This window comes from Miscanthus floridulus, chromosome 2 (assembly GCF_019320115.1).
Source record: "Miscanthus floridulus cultivar M001 chromosome 2, ASM1932011v1, whole genome shotgun sequence".
In the NCBI taxonomy this organism is placed as follows: domain Eukaryota; kingdom Viridiplantae; phylum Streptophyta; class Magnoliopsida; order Poales; family Poaceae; genus Miscanthus; species Miscanthus floridulus.
In genome coordinates, this window is record NC_089581.1 from 166,685,631 (window position 1) to 166,705,109 (window position 19,479).

A 19,479-nucleotide genomic window follows, 5' to 3' on the forward strand; every position below is an offset into this window, starting at 1 on the left:
TCTTTGTAGTAGGAACTTCGATGCGAATGTAGCATACAGAGCAGGTGAACTTGCAGCAAAGTAGCAATGGAATTTGATAAACAAAAGATACTCCAAGCTAAAGAGGGCGTTCTTGGCATCCACAGGGAGCGATTTCTTTGAACTTTCTGCTTAATTCGAACGTGTTTCACCTACTCATGGTTCGCATTTTGGCTTTAACGAATGAGAACCACTAACATGCATGAAGCCTTTCAAGCACCTGTCCTACTTTATACAGGAACATAATTGCCCTCATATCTGCAGATGATAGCGAGGTGAGACATGATGGCACTTTAGAATCTTTATTAGCTGAAGCCTGGAGACTAATCATGTGGGGTCGTTTATGTCCTCTGAATCGCGTTCGCCTGAAGCAAAAATGCAATCAGACCTTTGGTTTCACTAACGTTGCAATCAGATCTTTACTGCTCGATTTACATGCTTTAAGCTACACAGTTTAACTGTCAGTGGTGAAGAAAAACGTCAGTTTTAACCTGCTTCACTTTCTTTTGCTTTTATATAAGTTTTTACATGTGCGCTGTCAGCCTGCCTCATGTAATCATGTTAGGATGCATGGTTAGTACTAGAAACGGAGAGCAGCGCATGGATGCATGGTTAGTACTAGAAACGGAGAGCAGCGCATGGATGCATGGGAGACGCAACGGCAAACCCTGGTCAAATTATTTCAGCTTTCAGGATCATTTTATTCCATAACCAGATGCTATATCAGACGGCGGCGAGCCACGGCCGCGAGACATGGGCGGCGGTGCAGATGATGGCTTCATCATGAGGGTCTGGGGCTCTCTAGCAAACAAGCTATAGGAGGCGCCTTCAGAAGCGTCAGGCATCTTGCATGGCGCGGCCTCCCTTGCGATCACCAGCAGGTTTCCTGGGAAATGGTCTCCCCATATGTCGTAGGTGAAGTCTTTCTTCGGCACAGGTGCAGCACCCCCGTCTCTCTTCACAGCCTTGTCTTTCATCAGGTTGGAGCCAGGAGCACGACAGTGTGGAGTGATCGGGGAAGATGTGGCCAATGGCGGCGAGCGCCATGGGGTGGTGGTCAGTGCAGGAGATGGAGGTGATGTGATTCCAGTTCCAGGCGAGGCTGAACGCGAGCGAGGCTGCCCCTTAGCGACTTGCGACCAAGTTTTCTTCTCATGCTTAGTGCCAGTTGATGATGTGGTTGCCTCGACATCGAACCCAGTCTCGAGTTTATTTCCATGCTTCGAGTCTGATGGTGCTCCGGAAAAAGACCAACCTTGTTTTGGGGTTGAACTTTGTGACAATGGTGAAGACGGTGTTGAGTTCCCACTGTGGCTGCTAGAAACCTCAAACTTACCTGCCAGTCCTGCACCAACTCTCCGCTTCCTTCGTTTCCCTTTGTCTCGGGCAATCCTGATGGTGAGATTTTCACTAGTCTGTGGAGCTTCTCTTGAGGCCTTGTCTTCCACTGGATTAGCTCGGGACACGGATACAGTTGAAGTCGTATGCAGTTGTTCATCAGGATTATTCTTGTCATCTGTACTCTTTGAGCTATCAATAACACTGGCAGCGTATTTCTCAGCAAGAGCCTCTTCAGTTCTTTTGTGTTCCTTATTTGTCCTGTGCACACAAACCACAAATGATCAAACTTTAATAAATGTGAAAAAAAATGAAGTGGACTTGGGAAAAAGTAGAGGCACTGGTCAAAACTTACCTGGACTTTTTGCTGCTTTGGTGAAGGAAAGAAGGCTTAAGAGTCTTGCTAATGGTACTTTTCTTGTTCTCAAAGGTACTTTTCTGGTCATCGATCTTGATGTAATCTTGAGAGCCCACTGTCAAAGAATCTGGGACATATCGGACAAAGACCAGAATAAGCAGTGTTAAAGCTCCAAAGAAGACTACCAACAGCTTCCAGTGGGCAGATCTGAGATAAGATTTTCTGCACTGGTTAAGCATGCAGACAGGAATAGTTGCAGTCATAGGGATCGGAAAGATGCCAGTAGTCATGACCAACTCAAGATCTCTCTGAACCATAGCTGAAGAGAAGTCAGCTTGAAAAGAAATGAGCATTCTTATTGATTCACTTGGCGCTAAGCTAAATCCCTTGCAGTTGTCCACAGTAAATCCATCCACACCACAATCAGCTCCTGAAACTTTAACCTTTGTCACTTGGAGAGGAAGGTCACCGCTGTTTTTAACATGTATCTCTTTGGTTAACTGTTGACTGCACAAAGAGCTTGGGACCTCTTGTTTGGCCATTGTTGATTTATTCTGAACATTGGATCCAAGGCTAAGCTCTAGCTTCCAAGCAGGTTCAGATTCCTCTAGAAGGACAATAGATTGCCGTCCGCCATATGCCCGGAGAGGCAGCATCTCCACGCCTGACAGGTTGTTTCTGATCAAAACCATGCTTGACCACATGCAGTGATTCGAGGGACGGAAGACAACAGGACCAAGCAAAGCAGTCTCTGAAGGATCAACATAGGCCTCAGTGATTGCTGCTTCACCTAATGAGAAACCAAATCTAGTCTCAGTTGAGTTAATCTCTGGAGATTTGCTTGAGAATGTGAGTTCACATACATCGGTTACAGTTTTGCATTGGTCAATGATCTCCTCAGAGTTCACTATCAGCTGCATGGCTGCACGCTCCAGGCTTGGGTTATGGACCTTTATCCATTTAGAAAACTGTGAACCAATTTGCACAACGGGAAACAACATTTCATGATCCATAAGAACAGAAATCCCGTCACTTGTTCCATGAGATTTCCATTGTCTAAGTATTCTATCATCAGCTTTGACTGCTCTCATGACCATTGGCTGCAAATAATTTTATGATATTACATCAGCAGACTTACAAGCAAAAGGATATAGACTGATGTATTATCCAACTGAAATAAGCAATCAAACAGGTGCCAGCACTTAAGCACAAGGATAACAAAAAAATGTAGACAATTGGAAGGTAAAGTTCTATTTAGAAGAACGATTTTAACTACTATAACAGGAATCAAGTTACCAAGGTACTCTGCTTATACACAGCTATAGGCATCAATCTCAAGACCAGAATAATCTATTACTAGTAGCAGGATCAGATAAAATTAAGGATTACTAAAAACATTTTTCTCTCTCTAGAACATCAAGCCATTTTAGGATCAGATAAAGTTAAAGACTCAGGTTTAGGTATTGAACATATTCTCTTCAATAATAATTATAGAGCAAGCTCCAGGTGAGTAAACCTAGCATACCAATTACTTGCCAGTTAAGCATAGACTCAACACCATGCAGTTTCATGCTAAGGGATGAAGACATCGAAGGGAAATTGAAGCTACACGCGATGGATTATGTGGGAGTGACGTGAAAGAAAAAAGAACAATACAGTGGGCTAGATATAACTACTCCATATCAAACAGGCCATATGTCAAGTACAACTCCTAGTAAGCATTTAGCACTTCAACAAGAAAAGGCATTTAATATCAATGTAATCAATGAAGGTTCTATTTCTTGGTGAAAAGAAAAGTGTAAGGAGGAATACCTTCACATCATATGAGTCTTCTACTTGCAGCATGCTGCCCAATGTTCTCGTCCTTGCATTAGCAGAGATTTCTTCATCATATAATGATCTAGCAAACAGTCCATCGGATTCAGCAACAATAGCATTGCTAATATAGAAAAGAGATGCACGCACTAAATCTTTGCACGGTATTATGATTGAACTACCAAGGGTACTGTTTGTTTCTACAACTATATTGCAGCTGTCAGATGAAATGTCCTCTGGAACTGAAGAAGTATGTCTTACTAAAGCTATATCTGTTACAGTATCAGGTAAGAGTATCAATCCATTCAGGTACTTAACCTGAAAGATCATTGGGCCATTTATGTCATCCTCAGTAACACCTATAATCCTCAGTAACTTTGGTCCATCATTCCGTAAGGAAAGTGAAAATATTGGCCCAGTTTCATCACAAGTCGATATATGCTCAAATGTGACAGCAATTAAGCCACTGGAATCATAGTAAGTTCGCGTATGCACCTCTAGCTCAATAGGTATCACAAAAGTATGAACTGTACTAGGAGTACTATTACGCAGTTTCAAGCAGATAGCACCAAACACCTTGCCTTCAGAAACAGCTTGCAGTTTTAACTCTATTAAAGTGTTGTTCTTTGAAGGAAGCACCTCCCATTGCTCACTAGGCCTGATATAGACCATTGGCCATCCAAATTCCTCACTGCTTGCTGTATACCAGTTGCTACCTGAAGAAGATAGCTCCAATGCTCCATCGAAGGGGTCTAGCTGGCAAACAAGGTGAGAAGAATACCTTGTGCTCTCCAATGAAGACATCCAAACAGCCACTTCCTCAACATAGAGAGTATCATCATATGGGTTGTATACCGATAAGTTCCTCTCTAGCTGTCCACCAATCACAACATCTATCCCTGTCAATGGCAGTATCTGATAGGACGAACTGACAGCCATGCCCTTTGCATGTATAATAAATCCACCAAAATTTGTCTGCACAACTAGATGTGCTGATGAAGAGCCCAACAACTTTGGCAAGAAAACGAAGGTGACTGTAGCATTATCCCCAGGCTGCAGCTCCAGATCCTCATAACCATACACATAAAACTGGGGATCAGTGCTGAATGGCTCATACAAACGCAGGACACTGTTGTTGTTCAGATTCACCACGGTCAAGTTGGCCTTGGTTGCGGCATACAAGTCGCTCCTGCCCCAATCCAGAACCGGGGGGCTAATTTCCACATTCATCGACAAGGGACTTTGAAGACCACTCGGGTCGGCATCTGTGGCCGTGCCATCCACCTCCATGGCCACCCCAGCTGATGCCCGCATCCAATTGTCAGGCACAAGCGGCGCCTGGCACGACGCGACATTATACCTCGCTCTAGCATCGTTGTCTTTCCCCAATCCATTGCGCGCCCGTGTGAGCGACGAGTCAACAGAAGAGCAAGTTACCATGCCTCCGCCGCCGGACATCGGGAAGGACAATGGCAGAGAGGTCGGTCCCCGGTCCCTTGACATCTCCAAATCCGGCGCCTTGGTGCCATCCTCGCTTGCAAGCAGCATCTGAGCCACCGAGGACGAGAAGCAGAAGGAGCTCCGGTCTGCGCAGCCATCCCGGAAGCTGAGACAGCGACCGTCGCCATCAGCGCCGTCACTCTCGTCAGCGCAATCCTCCGCCGCCGCGGCCGACACGGAGAAAGCAAGGAGCATCAAGGTCAAGCAGCATAGCGCAACCAACGAACCCCTGCAAAAGATACCCAACACGCCGCGGCCGCAAAAGAATTAGCACATGGCTGCAGTTTATCGCCGAATAGGGAAAGTGATATAACGAATAGCAAGCAGCTCATCGCCAAACAAAACCTCAGTATAAAATAAAGCATACAAAAACCTAGAGAGAAAAAATAGATGCTTTTGAGCGGTTGAAGCACGGATCAAGCTTAAACTACCCAACACAACTTCACAGAGAAAAAAAAACAAATAACAGTTCGTTCGCTTCAGGATTGCAAGAAACAGACAGAAAAAGGATGACAACGGGAGGAGTGGAACTCACCCGGATACGGAGGAGCAGGAAGGCGCCGCCGGCGAAGAGCGGCGGCGGCGGCCGCTCATGGCGAAGGAAGCATGCGGCGGTCGAGACTTCACTGTGGTGACCATGGGAATCCACAGCGTAAAATGGAAAAACGAAAAAAAATAGAAAAAGGAGAGGAGGGGACGGACAGAGGCAGGCAGCGCCGCAGCGGGGGGAATGAAAAAGAAGGAAGGCGAAAAGAAAAGGAGGAAAACAACAATGCGTTGGGTGTAGGTTGGTTTTGGTCCCGAAAGAAAATCTGAGACTTTGCAGTTGGAATTGACCGTTTTGTCCCTGTTTCCTTTTTTTGGTCTCCTGAGTGGGTGGAACACTGGAAGTAGGGATGAAACCCGTAACCAGAAAATTCGATTCCGGGGCTCATTTCTGTAAAGATAACACCGTATCTAATTTTTTCATACTATATAATCGTCAACAAGTAGGAAAAGCAGTGAAATTGCAGAAATTTCTTATATAGATGTTATCCCCTGGTATAACCGTGTCCATGTCACGTATTTGTCCGAGCCTGATTGATCCGATGCAGTTCATATGTGATTGGTTGCCAGGTTGTAGACTTGCCAGGGCCTAACGATGCAAAATGGCCCGCACAACCTAGCATCCTGGAAACGAAATTGAGGTTCGTTTCTGGTGAGCCTGGCTCGCTGGGTGCAGACGGCGTGTGTGCGGAGAGTGGTTGTGAGAGTGAGAACCATGGAAGACGTGCAACCAAACATATTCTCCATGCATTCTGGCCACACATAAACCAAACAAATGGTTGTCATAGCTGAACAACCTTGCCATCAAGAGCCTCGTCAGCACATAAACCAAACAAACGGTTGTCGTAGCTAAACAACCTGGCCGGCAGGAGCCTGCATGGCAGATGAGAGCCAGGCCACGCCGAGAAGGAAAACAATTGCTCCCATATAGATCCAAAACATTGTATGACGTCTATCGTCATGCTTTTTAACAGTACACAAGCATGACTTAAGGGCGTGATTGGTTGGTTGTACGAGGCTCAACCCAACCCACCAGATGTAACCTTCACGTGGTTAGTTTCCTAGTCTATGGTTTCAGCCATGGCACCTCCGTGCAAAAGCCGTCCTCCAGGCGGGCTCGCTCTGTGCGAAAATTCTACATTTTGGTGATACAAGCTCTCTTTGTGCAGGCAAGCGCAGGGGACCAGGTGTGCAGTCGGAAAAACAAGTTGACTAATGGCAGGGCACAAGCAACCAAACAGGCTCCGCATCTGCCCTGTTTGCCTGGGCGTGGGCAACCAAACAAAAGGCTACATGTGCAAGACTTGGCAGTGTGCAGTGAGAGCCAGGGTACCATGATACGAAAACCAATTAGCGGACGATGGTTTTGCAGTTGGCAGGACAGACTTGTAGCTAGTTCAGTCATGCAATCATGTGTGGGCTACATTATAATGGATTTGGTTGGGGCTAAAACTAGACATCCAAGCACACCTACAGAAGTGTACAGGAGACGCTAGGGCGACTGAAGGCGCAGAGGAAAAGGAAGTGAAGAAGAGACATTGAAGAGTTGTAAGACTAACAACGCACAATCATAGAATGGGTGCAGACGGCACGTGTGCGGAGAGTGGTTGTGAGAGTGAGAACCATGGAAGACGTGCAACCAAACATATTCTCCATGCATTCTGGCTGCGTCCACACATAAACCAAACAAATGGTTGTCATAGCTGAACAACTTGGCCGTCAAGAGCCTCGTCAGCACATAAACCAAACAAACGGTCGTCGTAGCTAAACAACCTGGCCGGCAGGAGCCTGCATGGCAGATGAGAGCCAGGCCACGCCGAGAAGGAAACCAATTGCTCCCATATAGATCCAAAACATTGTATGACGTCTATCGTCATGCTTTTTAACAGTACACAAGCATGACTTAAGGGCGTGATTGGTTGGTTGTACGAGGCTCAACCCAACCCACCAGATGTAACCTTCACACGGTTAGTTTCCTAGTCTATGGTTTCAGCCATGGCACCTCCGTGCAAAAGCCGTCCTCCGGGCGGGCTCGCTCTGTGCGAAAATTCTACATTTTGGTGATACAAGCTCTCTTTGTGCAGGCAAGCGCAGGGGATCAGGTGTGCAGTCGGAAAAACAAGTTGACTAATGGCAGGGCACAAGCAACCAAACAGGCTCCGCATCTGCCCTGTTTGCCTGGGCGTGGGCAACCAAACAAAAGGCTGCATGTGCAAGACCTGGCCAGTGTGCAATGAGAGCCAGGGTACCATGATACGAAAACCAATTAGCGGACGATGGTTTTGCAGTTAGCAGGACAGACTTGTAGCTAGTTCAGTCATGCAATCATGTGTGGGCTACATTATAATGGATTTGGTTGGGGCTAAAACTAGACATCCAAGCACACCTACAGAAGTGTACAGGAGACGCTAGGGCGGCTGAAGGCGCAGAGGAAAAGGAAGTGAAGAAGAGACATTGAAGAGTTGTAAGACTAACAACGCACAATCATAGAATGAATGTCTCATACACATATGCTATGCTCACACCTAGACTGAGGGTTTTTTTACGCCTTTACTAGATACAATCGTAGTCACGCCTTGCACGCACCACATGCTTCCTATGCACCCAAATTCTTGTTTGACGCGCCTTCATGTGGACATCACACATACCTAAATTCTTGTTTGACACACTTTGTCACGATATCTGATGGCACGCACATGAGTTAGGGGAGGGCCAGGTGGCAGTGGGGTAGATGGGTTGTAGAGAAAGAAGGGAGCGAAAAAGGGAAGACGAGATACAGTTATGGGTGATACAGCTAGTAACGGATGATCGTCTGATAAGCGCCTCACACATGCCCCTAATTTGTTTTTCTCCTTTTTATTAGGTCCTTTTTATTGGGTACAACTACATTTATGTGTTGTACGCACCACATACCTAAATTCTGACGCATGTTGTCACGTTTTTCAACAACACACTCACATGAGTTGGGAGGGGGTGTGGTGGTGAAGTGGCTAGGATGCGGACAAAGAAGGAAAGGAAGAACAACTATGATTGGGGGTGGTACGACTAGTAACGTGCAGTTGTCTAATAAACATCACACACACATGCCTTATGCGCACATCTAGAGAACTCGGCATGTGTGTTCTCCTTCATTGTCATAAATAGAAAATGTTCTCCATCAATGGTGTTGAACACTTAGAATGTGGTTTTCCCCTCTTTGTTGAGTACAACTATATTTACACCTCGCACGCACCACGCACACTCGAATTATGTTCGATGCGTATTGTCACGCTTTTCAACAATGCACTAACACGAGTTAGGAGACGGTGGTGGTGAGACAGGCTAGGGATGTGGACAAATAAGCAAATGAAGAAGAGCGACGATTGGTGTGGGGGGGGGAGGTTAACACTAGTAACTTGCGGTCATCTAATAAGTGTCTCACACACGCGCACTCTACGTGCACATGTAGGTGACGTTTGGATTGTGGGTTATGGTAGGTGGGATAGGAAAATACGTTTGGTATCAGTAAAAGGGAATAGGGAGGGTATGAAAAGGGAAATAAGGTGCTTCTATCCCACCAATCCTATCCCACAGTGAGGGGTGGGTTGTGGCCGGGATAGAAGCTCCAAGCGCTGGTGCTGATTCATGGCCCTCACCTCCCGTGTCGTCGTCGCCGCTGTGGCGTGCATCCTCCTGGCGCTCGCTACCTCCGCCATGAGTGCGGGCTCCCACTCCCCTACCTCGGCGCCTGCGGTGGACTGCGTATCCTAGACCGCCACCCTCATCGACTGCCTTGACTACGTCCACCAGGGGAGAACCAAACACCGGCCGATCGCCGCCTGCTGGATCGAGGAAGGCTGCGGAGTGTGGACGTGCTGGATCGAGGAAGGCTACACATGCCATTGTCGTCGATAGGGAGGAGGATGTGGAGAACGTCCACCAGAGCTGCAGCCGCCTCCATCGCTCATGGCGTAGGAGGCCGAGCCGCCCTCGCCGTGCGCGTTGCCGGAGCAGCAACCGCCCCCACGGGTGGAGCTGGCCTCGTCGTCCGCACTGCCGGAGTAGCGGCGAGGTCGCCGCTCCACAGTAGCCGCGTTGTCCACCAGGCAGGGGGGCCAAAGTCGATGGTAGGGAGGAGAAAAATGAAAGGGACAACGAGAAGATTAGGACCACAAGCGAGGAGGTATCGCCTTTTTTTCTTTCTTTTTTTTTTGCCCCACAGCATTTCCCCTAACCCAAACCATGGACAACCCAAACATGAGTATGGGTATAAAACATCACATCCAAAACCCATACCCCCTCATTCTTACCCCAACTATATTTCCATATCCCTATCCCAACCCTTATCCAAACACCACCTTAGAGAATTCAGACGTGTGTTCTCCTTCTGTGTCGTAAATAGGAAATGGTCTCTTCTTCAATAGTGTTTTAGAAGGGACGTTTATTTACATAGAAAATGAACCACATTCATTCTTCTCCAAGTATAGCATGTTTATTTATTTATTCCTTTCTCCATGTTGCCGTGCCAAGTCTCGAAATTCCCGTCTCACAGACCTTGTTTGGTTGGATGAGATTGGAGAAGAATGAATGTGGTTGAAATAAACGAGCCAGGTGAGATGACCAAATCTCATATAAAGTCAGCGCTCTCATCTCGTACAATCCTTTCTCGAGGAGGAAAGAGAAGGATTAACGGAACAAACACTCAAGCAAAAAAACGGAAGAAAGAAAACCACGGAAACGACGACTCGGGATTGGCAGTCACCTCTAATTGACATCGGTCTCGGTCTCGCTCGTCTCCCACCCTCATGTGGATGGCGGCGGCCGTCGGCGCCGCCCCTGGTACGGTGTGTGTGTCCCAGGCACATCACGCATGCATACCATGCCGAGTTCGTTCGTCGCGGCCACGTACGACGATCGATGAGGCACACTGCAATCCGGGCGGCCGGCAAATGATGGGAGGAGGATCGGACATCGGAGAAAATAAGCCAGTCCATGCAGTAGCTGGGATGGGATGGGAATCGGGATCCGATTCTGACGGCTGAGGAAGCTCCAGGAGTCGAGATCACGCTCCTGCAGCTGGCCGGGCTGGCTGCAGGTTCCCTCCCTGCACGTATCTGGAGGGGCCCCGGCCAATGACGTACCGTGACGTGAACCCGTGGCTCCGTCGTCCCCTGCACGTCCTCGATAGGACGGTTGTGTACGTTTTATATGCATGCAGTGCACATCATGATTGGCTATATATACTACTCCTACAGTAGATGATACGAGTGGCCCAGGCACACGACACAGTCCCATTCGGCCATTCCCAGCCTGCGGTATCGTCGTGGCAGGGATGTTTCTCCATGTGTTCTTTGTTTATTTGACAGAACAGAACAAATATATGATAGGCGTATCTGATTGGTCTGGTCAACAAAGGAACGGCTGGCTGCTTGCTTTCCTTGGTTCTGTTGGAAGTCGACCGCGAGTTGGAATTGGAACGGAGAGACGTGTTGGGAAGAGGGCAGCGCCTGTGATTTGTGAACCTGGACGCCCGATGATGAATCTGGACGTGGAAGCCGTCTTTTTGGACTGAAAAAGAACAAAGAAAATGAATGGCAGCGTGACCCGGCGGCGGCAGGGGAACCTGAGTTCTGACCAGCCGAGGACCGAGAATAAGAATGTTTCAACTATAAAGACAATTGACCGCGCATGTTGTGATGTGCGAGATCCATGCATCATCATGATCGACTTTGTGGAGGAAAAAAAAAAAAGAAACCACTGGCCGCAGCTCCGCGCACTCGTCCATCCCCCGTTAATTCTACACCTGTGTTCCCCGCTAGTACGCTTTAGAGTCACAAAGCATGAAAGCAAGTGTTGTTTCAACTTTTTGGAAATTTTGTGTCCTTGCTGCTCTCTCATGGTAGAATGTGGTCACACAACTAGTTAGAGTTATTGTCTTGACCACACTTGCGTTGGAATGACACATAAGTTCAGTTATTAGGAAAAAAAATTGTAGAAACCACTTATTACTAAAAAAAAGTGGCGTATAGGTACCAAAAACGATGCTTTCTCGGCCTTTAATCCTGAATTTTTTTTGATAAATTTAATCCTAAATATTTAGGTTCTATTTTAATTGATGCCTGTTTGGTACAGCTCCACTAGAAAACATGTTTCTCTGAACTAGCCTATAAGCAGTCAAGCCTACTGTCGGATATCGATATCAGGAATACCCAAAGCAAGAAAGTTAGCGCCCACGCTGACTTCTCCAAATGGCTTGAGACGTATTAAAAGATCTCGCCCGACCCCAAGGCCGCGGGCTCCGTCTCGTCCGACCTCGAGGCCGCGGGCTCCATCTCGCCCGACCGCAAGGTCGTGGGCTCCGTCTCGGTCGACCACAAGGTCGCGGGCTCCGTCTCGCCCGACCTCGAGGCCGCGAGCTCCGTCTCGCCCAACCTCGAAGCCGCGGGCTCCGTCTCACCCAACCCAAGGACGCGGTTTCCATCTCGCCCAAGGTTGCGGGCTCCATCTCACCTGACCTCGAGGACGCGGGTTCCGTCTCGTCCGACGGGGACTCATACCGCCGCCAACCACTCTAGGTCCAAGCGTATGGGCCTGGGTCAAAACTCTGACGCCAGGGAAGAGGCTGGCACGCCTCGATGTAACCCGTGGCCATGACGGGCCATACCTGGTGATTCACATCAAGAACAGTATCAGGCGTACTGGTGTTGTTCTGCCTAATCATCGTACAAACGCTGATAGACGCATCAGTTCACCACGACATTCGTTGGGACGGAGTGGAATGCCATGGCCGGCAGATGACGCCTGCGCATGGCGCCAGTGACGAACAGGGCCACGACATGGAGCCGCCCCTGTTGACATCTACAGGATCGGTGGGACCCGCATGAAGGAGAAGAAAGACCCGACAGCCCTGGAAGCATTCTTCTCTTTCTCGTTCTTCTCATTTTCCTCCTCTGTAACCTACGCTTTCCCTTCGCCTATAAAAGGGGAAGCATGGCGTCCCGTGAAAGGGGATCGAGATATCGACACAGAGATCTGAACACAAGAGCACAACACGAGCACACAGCTGAGTGGCAAGCAAGCTCTCAACACCCGTTCACTCCTTCCACTAGAGACTTGGGATCCTCTCCCTCTCTCGCCTGTTTGTAACCCATACTGTAAACCAAGTGACGTTAACATGAGCAACAACGAACTGGACATAGGGATGTTCCGCCCGAACCAATATAAACCCTTATGTCCTCTGAGCGCACCATCTGAGCCAGACGCGCAAATACAAATTTACTCGTTGGTGGTTTAAAAACACCGACAGTTAGCATGCCAGGTAAGGGCTTTTTGCGCGTCTCGACATCCACATTAGGCCTCAGATGGCTAATCACAGCGTCAGCTAGGTCCTAGGTGCGCACGTGCGCTTTAGGAACCTGGACTTCATCATTACGACGGAGGGAGAGTTGGCGTAGGCACCAGTCGTCGTCCAGCCTCTCCACTCTGGCGGCCTCAACACGATCACCAAGACGCTTGAGGAGCTGCAGCTGCACGCACCAGAGGCCCATGCCCCTAGGAGCGACTAGCTCCTTGGCTTCAAATACCAGAGGCTAGAGTGCCAGCTCAGCGCCTTCCTGGGACCTCGAGCGTCCCGGGAGGACATGCGCCGCCTCACTTTCTTGTTTGCCAATGTCATGACGTAGCTTGTTGGGGGAGAGCCGCTCTCTCTGGAATACCTCATCCGAAGCGCCCCGACAGCGCTCTCGTTCGTTGGCCACTTTGTGGCGCAGCGCACACCGCCATCCCCTACGAATTATGAGTTCATGGGGATGATCAAATACGTCACGGAATCTTTCCATGACCTTCTCGCGGGAGAATCGGAGTCGCCCTCTGACTCTGACTCTAGCAGGGGGAGCCATCACCTCTCATGATAATGTTTCATGGCAGGTACCTCCGAGGAATACATCGAAAGCATACACGAGGGAGGGTCTACCCCAATAGACGACCTCGATGATAAGGTCGAGGGGGATGCAGGTGTAACACCCCGGTGTTATATTGTAATGTTTTGCTAAAACATCGCAGGAGCATCATGTATTTGTGCATATGTGTGTAAATTGAAGTATAAATCAATATATGACATTTGAAACGTTTATCTGAAACGGGAAATAAATGTTAAGTTTCATGTCGCTTTATATTGTTCAGTATTTTAAATGGATTTTTATTAAATAAAAATGATGTAGATCGTGTATGTGAACTTTAATAAAATTTGTAGTACGAACTCAGTAGTCGACAATGAAACAGGTAGCTCGGAATTGGAATTCGACGCGAAACCGTTCGAAGTTTAAGTCATTTCGCGTAAGCTATAAATGGGTCGACGAAGCCACTTTTGGTAATTTGTAGAAAAACCCGTGCACGTCACCTGCTTCGGACAAGCCATCACTGACCACGGTCACCTCTGTGCCTCGGTTGCCTGCCACCGCACGCAAGCTCTGCGCACGAGTCATGTCAGCTCTGCCTCGCCGTCGCGTCGCGCGGTGCCTTGGTCGCGCTATACGCCGCCGTCACCGCGCTGGTACTGCTGTCATTTACTCGCTCTGGCTGCACGCACGCGGAACGATCGCCTCGTTGTGTCCGTCGTTTTGTGCACGGGTGCGTACGTTGACGACCATGGCGGTGCCTAACCATGCCGCACAGAGTCCATGTCTTAATTGAAGCCATGGCCGACGGAACCTCTCGCTTTCAATTCGACGTGACCGTAGCGCGTTAATGAAATTCGTCGCATCCTTGGCTCCGTGAGTCAGCCCGCAGCTCGATTGACAACACCTCACCGATTGTAGCGCCTCACTGTGCTTCAATTTTGGAAGCGCAGCTCCGCCGGCTCCATAAGACCATAGTGGTCTGTGCCGTCGTCCAGCCACTGATCCATAGCTTGCCATTTCAATCCACCGCACTGCTAGCTTCTTCTTCAGCTGTGCATCGCTCTGCCCACTCATTCGAAGCTCCACCGCCCAGTAGTATCCTCTCCGTGGCTGGCGGAACATCGCCGAGCAGAGCAGAGCAGAGCAAGCATGGTGCGCTGCTGTTATTAGCTTGTTGACGTCACCATGACGTCACCCCCATGTCACACGTGTTTTGTGGCCGCTTTCATGTAGGAAAATAAAGTCGTAATACGTTGAAATACGCCACTGTGGGCTGCTGCTCGCGCTGGGCCGCGCTGGCCACCTGCTGCTCGCGCTGGGCCGCGCTGGCCACCTGCTGCCGGCCTGCCAGCCGCTGCTGGCGCCTGCGCCGCGCGCTGCTGGGCCGCGCCCGCTGCCGGCCTGCCTGCGCTTGCTGCGCTTGCGCCGCGCTTGGCCCGCTGCCACGCTGCTGAGCCGCTGCCGCTGCCGCGCCTGCGCGCGCACGCGCCCGCTGCCACTCGCTGCTGGGCCGCGCTGGCGTCTGCGCTGCTGGGCCTGCGCCGCGCCGCTGGGCCGCGCTGGCGTCTGCGCTGCTGGGCCTGCGCCGCGCCGCTGGGCCGCGCCACTGCTGCGCCGCGCTGGGCCTGCGCTGCGCCGCCGCTGCCGAGCCGAGCCTTGGGCTGCGAAGCATGTTTCGGTTTCTTTATTTCCTGAGAATAGAAATGCTTAGTTATTTTAGTTATGAATCCAACTTTAATAAATGATAGTAAATGGTGTAGATGTCCAAAAATAGTGAAACCAAGTTTATTAGGTTCACAAAAATACCATCTACTTATTAGTACAGTTAGATTGCAGTTAGCAGTTATGATGATAGGCTCATAAATTTTAATTAGAAAGCTTAGCTTTATATAGATTAATATTGGTAGGAATTATTGTGGCAAATCGGTAATAGTTTTAGCTTTAAAAATTTTACAGTAGGCTCACCAGGGTATTAGGTGCTTGCTGTAAATTTTGTAGCATTAGGAGGTATTGCGAAATAAAATAGCTATTGCCCTTGTTTTATTGTATATAGCGTAAATTAGCGTTAGGAGTAAAAATACCGGTAGTTGCTATAATGATGAATGACATACTTCATACTTGTTGACGATAACAATAGACAACTTAGCACCGTGGTCGGTAGCATTAGCTTAGTAATTAAATTGATGCACTTTTAGTTTAAGAGTTGATGTTGTCATATTGTTAAACATTGCATCATTGTTTCATGTAGATCACGAACTGATAGACTTCGTGCCCGCTAACGAGCCGGAGTACGACGAGGTGATCGAGGAGTACGAGGAGGAGATCCCCGTACAGGAGGGAGCCCAGGAGCCTGTTGGTGCTGACTTTGCTGACCCAGCGCCTGCCCAAGGCAAGCCCCGGTGCATAACCCCTATTTTTAAATGATCACTGAATATATTATATGATATGCATTTATGTTACAGGCATTTTATGGAAACTACATGCATAGATATATCCACCATGAGTCATACTAGTGCAGGTCGAGTAGCTGCTATGCTCAGGATGTCGGTAGCGTGAGTAACCTGCCGTTACTCACAAATAGGTGATTACACTATGATATCATGATGGAATAATGGAAAGGAAAAATAGTGACCGGACAGGGATGTGGATGTTGGTACTGGTGGGTGTGAGGGGTTGTGTCCTGCGGCCAACAGGGCATAGCTCGGTTACACTTTTTCCCTGTCTATGTCGATTAAGGACCGGTCGTTGCATATGACTCTAGGCAAGTCACAGACTATTGTCCCGAGCACATACTTGGGTATGGGCGCAGGGAAGACTTGCTGCTCTCTTGTCGCGGATCCGGCTCTTTCCGGACCGACTGATGGGAAGAGGAGGTGGTGGAGGTCCTTGCGCCGCACTGAGTCCGGGATTCAGAGGCGGGGGCTTGGAGTCCAAGTTTGGACGGGGACCTGGACACCCGGGACAGGAGAGTGGTGGGTTAGTCCTGCTTGTGCCTGGGGTACAAGCGGGGCGTGTGTCTTCGGGGCACCCAGCTGGGTACATTGATTCGCGAATCGCCGGGTTATCCGGTACGGCTTGTCTGCGGTTTAGCACCGTAGTAAGAACTGGAAGTGAAAAAGGAGAAGGAACCATATCGATTGCTCAACCCTTGCTTGAAAGTAGAACAGGTGCTTATATAGATTGACTAGATGAAAACTTAATCCGGCTGATGATAATAATGTATCAATAAGGACTCACTATTAATATTGCTTTTTGCTAAAAGAGAACCAGCAATCATAAAGCCTAGCATATTTCTTGGAGTCGGGAAAGTATTCCCACTATCGGATAAGTCTTGCGAGTACATTGTGTACTCAGGGTTTACTTACCCCTGTGGCAGGTGACGCTTGAGGAGTGTCTTGTGTGGAGGATCCATCTGGTGGGCTCAGACGGACTCCTCGTTATCTTATCGCTAGATGTTATCTTTTAATATTCCGCTGTTTATCATTCCGCACTCTGTATTTGGTATTGTAATAATGTACTTTTAAGAAACTCTAATGTATGAGATGGACTTGTGTTGTAACTCGTTTTCATTATTGGATCCTTGGGATAAATGTGGTCCTTTCGGGTTCTCCCTCGGGGTGTGCCCGACGGATACCGCTCGTCGTAGTTACTTTTGGAGTGCTTAGGGTCTGGTGGAAGACGAGCACCTCCGTAAGTATGCTATTTCGGGTGGTTTCTGCCACAGTTGGTACCAGAGCCAATAATGGTCATGAGTTCCTCACTCTTTTACAAAACTAAAAGTTTGACCAACAAAAGTTTTGCGAAAAGTAGGATGCGATTAAGTTAAGTTATATAAGTATAAGCCCTAGCTATATGGTGTATCTAGGATAGCGGCACTGGTTTTATCTAATCAGTTTTCTGCAGGTACACTGACTTACGTGGCGTAAGAAATCGCTTAGTATACGGAAAGTGAGTGTGCGATGTGCCAAAAATGTTACGAATGCCGCTATATTCCGGCTTGAGTGAACGTATAGGTCGAAGCATGCATCATATAGTAGCATCTTACTTGATCCAGAAATCCCCCTGCACGTATAATGAAAGTAGTAAATTGGTAGAACTAACTTAATGAATGCTTTAATAAATGTGCTGCCATTTCTTTAATCCCTGGATCCTAATCAGGAAGGTGTCCTAATGGTTGGTTCGCCTCTCTTACAGATGAATCTGAGGTCCGGACGTGGGAGCACTAGTTCGGGAGCGGCCAACGAGGGCCATGGTGACAGTGGTCGGGCTTTTGAGCGTGACGACGAGGGAGCTCGGGAGGTTCCACCTTTGGTTCCTCATCCTTTCCCGCCGCCGCCACCGCCTCCGCCGTTGTCCGCCGCGGAGGTCATGGTGGAGTTGTTGGCTGCTCGTCAGGAGACGGCTCGTGCCATGGAGATTATGGCACAGGCCGTCGCGGGTCTCGCCCGTGGAGGCCCCGGGGGCAACGGTGGGAATGGGGGTGGTGCTCGCCGTCCTGAGGGACAGTCCTCTTACCAGGACTTCCTCAAGACCCACCCACCCACGTTCACGCCGTCGGACGATCCTTTGGAGGCGGAGCACTGGCTTCGCACGCTGGAGCAGAAGTTTCGGCTGCTCGGAGTGGCCAACGAGCAGAAGGTGCACTTTGCGTCCCAGCAGCTTTTGGGGTCCGCAGGTGCCTGGTGGGAGACTTTCCTGGCCGCGGAGCTGCCGGATCACCCGGCAACGTGGCAGGAGTTCTCCACCGCCTTCCGCGAGTTCTTCATACCTGCTGGTGTTATCCACCAGAAGGTGACCGAGTTCATGGAGCTGCGTCAGGGGAGCAGGACGGTAATGGAGTATGTGACCCAGTTTAACCACTTGGCTCAGTATGCTGGTAGTCAGGTGGACACGGATGACAAGAAGAAGGATCGCTTCTTTCGCGGTCTCACTCCTGCTCTTCAGGAGAAACTATACCTGGGGAACTATCAGACCTTTGGGGCTCTGATGAACGCCGCCATTGCTCTTGAGGGTTTTCAGCGGGCATCTCAGGCGGATTGGAAGCGGAGGAGGGTGGCAGCTGGATCCTCCAGCCACCCTCATACTCAGAAGGTGCAAATTGTTAGGCGGGGGCCCTATCAACCATCCGGCGGGCCTCCGTTCCGGTCACCCCAGCAGACATCACATACTTCTGCTACTCAGTACAAGGCACCTCAGCAGCAGGTGCAGCCCCAGCAGACTCAGGGACAGCAGGTCCCACCTCGTCAGGGATTCGGGAACAAGCCTGGTGCTTGTTTCAAGTGTGGCAAGGAGGGCCACTATGCCAGGGAGTGTCCTCAGCAGCAGACAGCTCAGCCGTCTCAGCCATCTGCAAATTCTAGGCTGATTAAGAGGACTTTCATCAAGAGGAAGGTGCCCAGCAGATCTGGTCAGGTGCACTTCACGGATGCTCAGCAAGTTGTGCAGCAGGAGACAGTCATGGCTGGTATGTTCACCATCGAATCTCATCCAGCTTTGGTGTTGTTTGATTCTGGTGCATCACATTCCTTTATGAGCATGGGGTTTGTAGAGCGGCACAACCTATCACTTATGGCTATACCGTATGCCTATAAGATCCGTACTGCGGGTTCTCAGATGTTCATCAATACCCGCACGGATACAGTAAGTTTGGTATTAGCCACCCACACTTACCGTCTACAGTTCATGATAATGCCTGGGCAAGGCATTGATGTTATTCTTGGAATGAACTGGTTACGGGCGTATGGGGTAGTATTGGATATGAAGAGAAGAAGTGTAGAGTTACGGCTTCCGTCTTCTGAGGATAGGATGTCTCTCATCATACCCTCAGTACCGGTCTTACCTGTTGCTGCCCATGTTGAAGCCGTTCCTGATCTTACCTCCATTCCAGTAGTATGTGAGTTCCCAGATGTTTTCCCTGAAGATCTTCCTGGATTGCCACCGGACCGTGAGGTAGAATTCTCCATTGAGCTTGAGCCTGGTACTGCTCCTATCTCCAGGCGTCCGTACCGCATGGCTCCGAGAGAACTG

General features: G+C 49.2%; 1 protein-coding gene across 1 annotated transcript; it reads right to left on the minus strand.

The window, feature by feature from the left end:
* Nucleotides 1–670: 670 nt before the first annotated feature.
* LOC136535595 (uncharacterized) lies at nucleotides 671–5,970 on the minus strand. Its single transcript, XM_066527907.1, has 4 exons — nucleotides 5,565–5,970; nucleotides 3,527–5,258; nucleotides 1,712–2,814; nucleotides 671–1,617 (listed from the first exon to the last, which is right to left on the minus strand). Exons 1-4 carry the CDS (start codon nucleotides 5,666–5,668, stop codon nucleotides 714–716), a joined length of 3,843 nt encoding a protein of 1,280 aa, XP_066384004.1. The 5' UTR covers nucleotides 5,669–5,970; the 3' UTR covers nucleotides 671–713.
* Nucleotides 5,971–19,479: the final 13,509 nt, after the last annotated feature.

Bases quoted from the DNA above. Each gene is read 5' to 3' on its own strand.
- LOC136535595 (XM_066527907.1), bottom strand. From the start codon at position 5,668: ATGGTCACCACAGTGAAGTCTCGACCGCCGCATGCTTCCTTCGCCATG. The intron at 5,259-5,564 runs GTGAGTTCCACT...TATCTTTTGCAG, and splicing joins TCCTGCTCCTCCGTATCCGG to GGGTTCGTTGGTTGCGCTAT. The intron at 1,618-1,711 runs GTAAGTTTTGAC...TTGTGTGCACAG, and splicing joins CAAAGCAGCAAAAAGTCCAG to GACAAATAAGGAACACAAAA.